This window comes from Drosophila bipectinata, chromosome 3R (genome assembly GCF_030179905.1).
Source record: "Drosophila bipectinata strain 14024-0381.07 chromosome 3R, DbipHiC1v2, whole genome shotgun sequence".
Lineage (NCBI taxonomy): Eukaryota > Metazoa > Arthropoda > Insecta > Diptera > Drosophilidae > Drosophila > Drosophila bipectinata.
The window spans coordinates 4106543-4113961 of NC_091739.1; the positions used below are offsets into that span (position 1 = coordinate 4106543).

Here is a 7419-nt window from a genome sequence, read left to right on the forward strand (position 1 = left end):
GAGCGCATGACATAAACATAAACTTTGCGCCTTTTGTGTGAGCAAAGTCCTGCGGGCTTGGGTGTATACTTATTCGTATACGTATCCTGATCCTGGCCGGCGGCTAAGAGCCAAACAACAACAAGAATGCCAACAAACACCTTTAATATTTTCATTATGAAGTCATTCGGCGCGATTATTAACGCGTGACCCCCAAGGCGATTGCACAGCATCGGACGAAGGTCCAGGTCCACCCTAATGAACAATGAGAAAAAAACCAAACAGTTCCCAAAACTTTCTAATGCACTTGAACGAAATAGGGGAATGAAAAATATATATATTTTAGAAAACTATAAAAAGAATCTTGTTTTTTTGAATTTTTTAAAAATAATGATTAAAATTGGTAGGAATTCTTTTGAAAAGTAAGACTATTTTTTCTCCCTGTATCCAGACTCTGAGGTAAATTACACTTTTTTTGTTTATAAGTGGCAACCGCCCTCCGGGAGGAACCCCCTGTTCGACCTCTCATCCTGAGCTGGGGAAGTGCAGCTGTACCTAATAATCATAATAATTGCGCCATGGGCGTCGACAGCGCCGTCAACTTTTCCAGACGCCATCTCCGCCGACAACAATTGCTTATAAAGTGCGTGTGACACATTAACGGGACAAAGTCCGGCGTGAAAAGCGAGAAAACCCCATGGAAAGCCAGGAAAAAAGGCAAATAAAACTCGCGGCCAGTGGGCGAACTTCAAAAGAAATAAAGAATAGAGGAACACAAAAAAAAAAATGGAACGCAAGGAGAAGAAAAGTCCTTTAATGCCGTGAATTTTCCGCGGGATTTCTACAAAGTGCAGCGGGGTGGGAGTCAGGGAAAATTAAGGGGGGTCACTGCGGTTTGTGCCGCGCAAATTGAAAAAATGTTCGTGCGTAAATTGGCTCTTGGCCGGGAGTTCTTCTATTTACATCGAGAAGAAATTTTAAATGGAAACAGGCGTGGCCATTTCACCTCGCATCCGATTTTTTTCGCTTTTTCGTTTACGGGTCGGCCACTTTTCAAATTGAATTCCATTTTGGAGAGCTCCTGGAAACAGGGAAAGTGAAAACCCAGGCAGAAAATTAAAAAGAAATTAAACCAATTTGCCTTTACGGGGCAGGATGTGCGGCTCAATTTCAGGAGGCCAGCGCTACAAAACTGAAAGTGGCCGCCGCGACTTGTTGTGGCTCGTAAATCTTGGCCCATAAATACCCGGACAAGTGTCCGGACCGGGCCTTCTGCTCTATTCCGTACTTACTTTCTGGTTTATTCCGCTTCCGCCTCGGTTCACTGCCAACGTCTTCATTTCGGCGTAAAATTCTTTAATCTCATTCAATTCAATTAGTTCGAGTTGACTAGTTAATGCCTCTCCAAGTAGCCGCGATTGTCCTTCTGCCCGGAGGTGAGTTATCTTCCTGGGCATTAACTTTTGCAATTTATGGGTAATCTAAGCAGAGTGTTTGAAATACTGAGGGAGTGGGGAATGTTTATGCCTATCATTGGCCGATCAGAGCCTAATTAGGAAAATAACCTATCCTGGTTTTGGGTTCGATGCTAAAAGCTAATTACAAATTTCGGTATGGCTCGGGTGACATGGTTTTTAAAAAATTATAGCCAATAACCTAATAGACACATATCATTCCATGTTATGATATATATATCATAAAGTCAAGAAAAAACCTGCAAATATTGTGTACGCCTTCCAAAATTTTATTGTAACAACTCTCCATTCTGAACCTATGCCTCTTGACCTCTCCTGCAGGATATCAGAATGGAAAAGTAAGACATAGATATAGATACAGATGACGATACACGACGTATAATGATGGTTTTCGACAAAAGGGATGTATTATGCGCTGCTACTTCGGTTCCGGCTGCTTTGGGTTGATTTTTCTGTTAAATGTTTTCACTTTCTGCCTGGACTATGAAATTTGGTCGCTGCCCTCGATAGGATCTTCTGGTTCCGATACACCATCGTCTACCTCATCGTCCGGCAAACCTTCATCTTCGGGAGGGGCTTCATGGCTTTCCGAGGCTTCTGATGCGGCGCTTGGGTTTTTGTCCCCCTCATCGGTTTCCTGGCGCGGCGAGGATACTGGCGTGCTATTGTCTTCACGTGGCTTGGCTTTTCCAAAGATCAGGGCTGCCTGTTTGGTTTCCGCTAGTGCATTGATAGGGGCGGTGACGGTTCGAGGCTTCAGAAACAATTTCGGGCGATCATCGTCATCAAGTGGCCCGAATTGGTTGGTCGAAGTTGGTCCTACTCCTGATGCCGATTCCCCCGTCACCGCCCCTCCTGATCCTGATTCCGCCCCTCGACTAGGACTCTTGTTATCCCGGTTGCCGCCGCCATAGGGACCGTTGCCGTTGCCATTGCTGCTGTTGTTTCCGTATCCGGAGATGCCACCATTGTTCGGATTGTAGTGACCACGGCGATCGCGGTTCCGGTTCTGCACAAAGTTGGTGTAGTTGCCGGTTCCGATGCCATTTCCACCGACGTTACCGCCGTAATTCCGCTGCGGCCCGCGGCCTCCGCCACCACCGCCACCTCCGCCTGATCCGCCCGGACCGCCATTGTTGTCAAAGCTATACAATATTAAGATATTAGTTATAGAATTCGTGAATAACCATTCAGCCTACCGATTGAAATTAAAGTTGCGGTTACGCTGAAAGCCTCCTGGCGGCCCCTCTCCGCCACGGGTGTCGTAGCCAGAGCTGTTGTTGCGTTGTTGATAGCGGCTCCCGCCGTTGCCGCCTCCTCCGCTATTTCCACCGCCATTGCCGTTGCCGCCGCCTCCTCCTCCACGGTTGTTGAAGTTGCCGCGCATGTTGCGGTTGTAGCCAATCGACATGGTGCTTTGGGTGGGGCTGCTGTTGGACATTTGATGGCTGCTGTTGCTGCGCATGTTGTCCCGGCGGCGATACTGATGTGAGCCCACGCTGTCGTCTCGGCGATAGTTGCGTCTTTGATAGTAGTTTCCGGCACCACCTCCGCCGCCACCGCCTCCTCCACCTCCACGGCCCTCGCTCTGAGCCTGGGAGCCAGGTCCTCCGCCCCCGCCTCCAGCACTGGAGCCCGTGTTCTGCCGACGATGATCAGCTATGTCGATGCGGAGCGGTGCCGAAAAGTTGTCCAGCTTGATGCGACCGTTGCAGGAGAGGGCGCTCTTCAACTGAGCCAGTGTCTCGAACTCCACATAGCCGTAGCCCTTGAATTCGTCGGTTTCACGGTCCTTGATCAGGCGCACGTTCTTGACCTCAAAGTCCGAAAATATCTTCATGACATCGCCCTGAACAAGGCCCTTGGGGAGGTTGCCGACATAGGCGATGAACGGCGGTTCCGTGGGCACCTGACGCTGACGGTCACGGTCCCGGTTGTCTCGATTGTCCCGATTGCGAAAGTCGCGGAAATCTCGCTGATTACCACCGCGATTGTCCCGACTGTCTCGATTGTCGTGGCCGCCACGATCACGGTTATTATAGTCCCGATTATCACGGTTGTCACGCTCGGCGTCACGGTTGAACTCGCGGTCACGCTGGTTCGAGCGGCTGGCCATGGTTATCGAGCCCGATAATTGCGGTGTCCTATATGCGATGTCCGTTTATCGGTTTTAGATTTTCTGTGCCAAAAATTACAAATCCGAATTCAAATTCCAAAGTCGCGAACCTAACTCTAATGACTAATGAAAAAAATATATATAATGTCTTGTATAAAGAAACGTTTACCTAATCGATCTGTAGGGGCCGTAACCGTACCGAAAGTTCAACCGACACACGACACCACACACGCTAAACGAAAAGTCAGGCGCTCGATATCCCAGACCCTGTTAATAGGTCTACGCGAGACGTGGGACTGAGTTGGAGCCTGTTCCCCAACCACTAGACACCTGACAATCCACTGACACTATTTTGAAAGCTACTAGATGTTTGGTTTTTAGGTTTGTTTCACTAGGGATGCATTCTGTTTTGAGGCACATAGCTTTTGTCATAAAATTGGAAACTGCTGGAGCCCTGGAACCTTCGAAAGGATTGGTTAGGAAAGGAAGTAATGTTTACAAAACTATTGCATAACACCGGCTTCTTAAATTTTTCACGAGAAGTGGGACTAAGTTGGAGCTTTTTGCTTAATCAAAAGTCACCTGAAATTCCACAAACCTACCTAGCCTGGACCTACATGATACTTTGTTTTATGACACTTAGCTTTTGTCAAAATGCTGAAGCACTGAAATCCAGAAATTGGTTAACTAACGTGTGTAACAGGCTTTTGGTATACCGGCAAAACAAATTTTAAAAAGTTTATAAATTCTCCTTTAAATCTGTTTTATACTTTATATAATTAGTTACTTTATGCCATAAACCTAAAGAAACCCCTTTGTTTATGAACAAGTCCCAGTTTTATGCCAAATCCAACTCCGAGTTAAGGTAAACCATAAATGATTAATTACGGCGCCTGTCCGCCTGTTTGCCCCTCCTCGCAGACCATTTTTGCAGTCAGGGAGAAACATGTGTAAGCAGAAGCGGCTCCATCTTCGCTGCCAGTTTGTGTTTGTTTTATGGATAAAACAGCAACAAAAGCACGAAACAGCCAGCACATGAAAAAGTCAACAGTAAATAGTGCAGCCAAGCAGCAGCAACATGGGGCAAGAGCAACAGCAGCGGCAACACCAACAACCAGCCAGCAACAATCTTTGTTTTTGTCTCGCGAACTCATGACTCATTTTTGTACATTTGTCAAAATTTGTGCCATACATCATTTTAAACAGTGCCACTGGAGGAAGGGGCCACATGGCCATAAAGGTTATCAAGATTGGGAGATCACTGTATTTTAGCCACAACTAGGGAATCCTTCCTAGTTCCTCCATGGAGCCGGAAAGCCTTTTTCCACTAAAACACACGACTCAACGCATCGAGCCCAAGATAAATCGCCAGCAACACGGAATTAAAAACTGAAGTGCAGCGATTAATTTATCACTTTCAGGCAGTAATGCACTGGCAAAAAAAGGTATAATTTATAAAATAATATTTACATATTTAGCTTAAATATTTATCAGTATTTATGATATCCCTTAAGTTGATTTAAGTCTTTAATATCATATACCTCTTCTATCTTAAATATAATCTTGCAAATAACCTACAAGGGCACACTTTTTTCAAGTGTTTCGAAAAGAAGAGTTACCCACTTGGGGCAATATTTAACTAACAACTTGCTGGGCACACAGTGGAGACGTTTGAATGCTGCCATTCGAATAGGAGCTGGGCAGTAAATAAATTACGAGCAACAAATAAACGCGCTTCATTGCATCATCGATGGACAGTAGTCTGCATGTAGTAGAGGTGGACTATAGGGGAATCGAATGGAAAACAAAGGGCCAAAGCTCTGAGGGAGATGTATGGACAAACAGAGACAAGCAAACGGAAACGGAAATGCTTTCAGCTGTCGAATTTGTATGAGCCAAAAGTGCGACTTGGCCAGCTCGCACTGGAGATCCAGTGCTTTTGTTGTAAGCGCTCAATCATTTGATTGCAGCCAGTGCAGAGAGCCACAACCGAAGCTCATCGATCAGAATTAATAAAGATTTTGTCCTAGTGATTGACTGACTACTACTGACCCACCTCGACCAGCTGGGATTGCTGAGCGGTTAGTGGTGTCCAGTGGGAGGCATTGCACCACCATTACCACCCTTGCCGCCGATGCCTCCTGTTTAGCAGTTTGGTAAGCAGTTTCGAATAGAGCATTTGTTTCTAATCGTTCTGGGTCGGGGTACAATCACGAGAATCCCACTTGAATGTCATGGAAGCGTAAACGATTTCCGTATTACACAACATTAGCAAAATTAAATTGATTTCGAGGCTGTTCAGAGAATCAACCACCTTTTTATAGGAGATATACTAAGTTTAATGGAAAAATACGTTTTTATTCGAATTTTTGTTTGACTAAAATTTAAATAGATGCTAAGGTTTATATTCTAAATTCCCCATTTCATTTTTCCAGCTCATAATAAGGATTTTCTTGGTTGATTTATGCCACAGCGCCCGTAAGTATGCAGCGTTAATATCTTTATGTCCCTCAGCTTCCACCCTCTTCACTCCATTAATGCACTTGTAGTAGTACCTCACATATAATGGATAAAATGGAGGATGAGGCAAGAACAACCGCTCACTAATCATATTAAGGGGTTATATACAGTTGTGATATATGAAAAAATCGGTTTTTTTTTTATTGCATATTCTTTAAGTATATTTTATTGGGAATACTCTCACAAAAATTCATAACGATCGGAGCATTAGAACCGAAGCTGTAGCTATTTATAGCGCACTATCTGCATATAAATCTTGAACAAACTTGAAACTTTAAACGCGATTATCTCAGAATCTTTTTTTTGGGAAATTACCTTTGCGGTGGACACGATTACTAAAAAACTACTAATCCGATCAACACCAAATTTTGACCACTTATTTATTATGATATTAGCTAGTCCGTGAACGAGGGATTTTAAATTTTTTTGAAAACTCCTTTTTTAAAGCACAAAAAACGAAAATCTTATACGTTGAAAAAGTACATTTTTTGTTAAAAACGTCGCCATTTTTTTTTAAATCAAAATTTTTAAAAATCCCTCGTTCACGGACTAAACAATACAATATACTAACTAAACTTTTTTGAATTTTGGATTTCGGATGAACCGTTTTCGAGAAATCTTGTCCACCGCAAGACACCATCGAAAAAAGACGATCCGGGAATTCGGCTATAACATTTTTGTTATGTAATATTTTTTTATGAAAAAATTTAATTAAGTACCCAGAAACATGTACTAAACAACGTCGGTAAAACATTTTTCATAAATATTTTCTATGGTGTCAAAAAAAAATCGATAAAAATCCATATTTTTGCGCGGTACAACTGTATATAACCCCTTAAGCGAAATTCATACGTCGTCGCATTTATGCGATTTGCCCAGGATTTTAGAAAACTTCCAAGGAGCAACAGAGACGGGACTACAATAGGCAAAAGAGACAGCAACAAGGGTAGCTATATTCATTGTTGTTATGGCTCGGTCTGGCAACATTTTTCGTTGTCGTTTAAACTAATTGAGTGTTACAAATTTTATGTGCAAAATCTTTAAGCTAAATTGAAATTTGTTTTCCTTTTTGCCCTGCTGTCATACATTTTCCACATATGATGCTGCGGGTTGCCGAGTGCTCACTGTATCACCGTACCCACTATCCCCCTCCTGTACAGCGATACGTAAGTGAACCCATTTAATATTATGTGCACATTCTCGTTTCTCATACCCGTAAGTGCGTTGAACCATTTTTTAAAATACCCGAGTTGAGGTATGTTCGACTGGTTTTTGTCCACGAAGATTGCCTATGGGGTGAGTGGTATTTTATTTGTGGAGGGGGTGGTG

The 7419-nt window shown here is 43.7% G+C and overlaps 1 protein-coding gene across 1 annotated transcript; it reads right to left on the bottom strand.

Annotated features, from left to right (window-relative positions):
* Positions 1–1702: 1702 nt before the first annotated feature.
* eIF4H2 (eukaryotic translation initiation factor 4H2) lies at positions 1703–3904 on the bottom strand. Its single transcript, XM_017245356.3, has 2 exons — positions 2654–3904; positions 1703–2599 (listed from the first exon to the last, which is right to left on the bottom strand). The coding sequence occupies exons 1-2, from the start codon at positions 3568–3570 to the stop codon at positions 1936–1938; spliced, it is 1581 nt and encodes a 526-aa protein (XP_017100845.2). The 5' UTR covers positions 3571–3904; the 3' UTR covers positions 1703–1935.
* Between the last annotated feature and the right edge of the window lie 3515 nt (positions 3905–7419).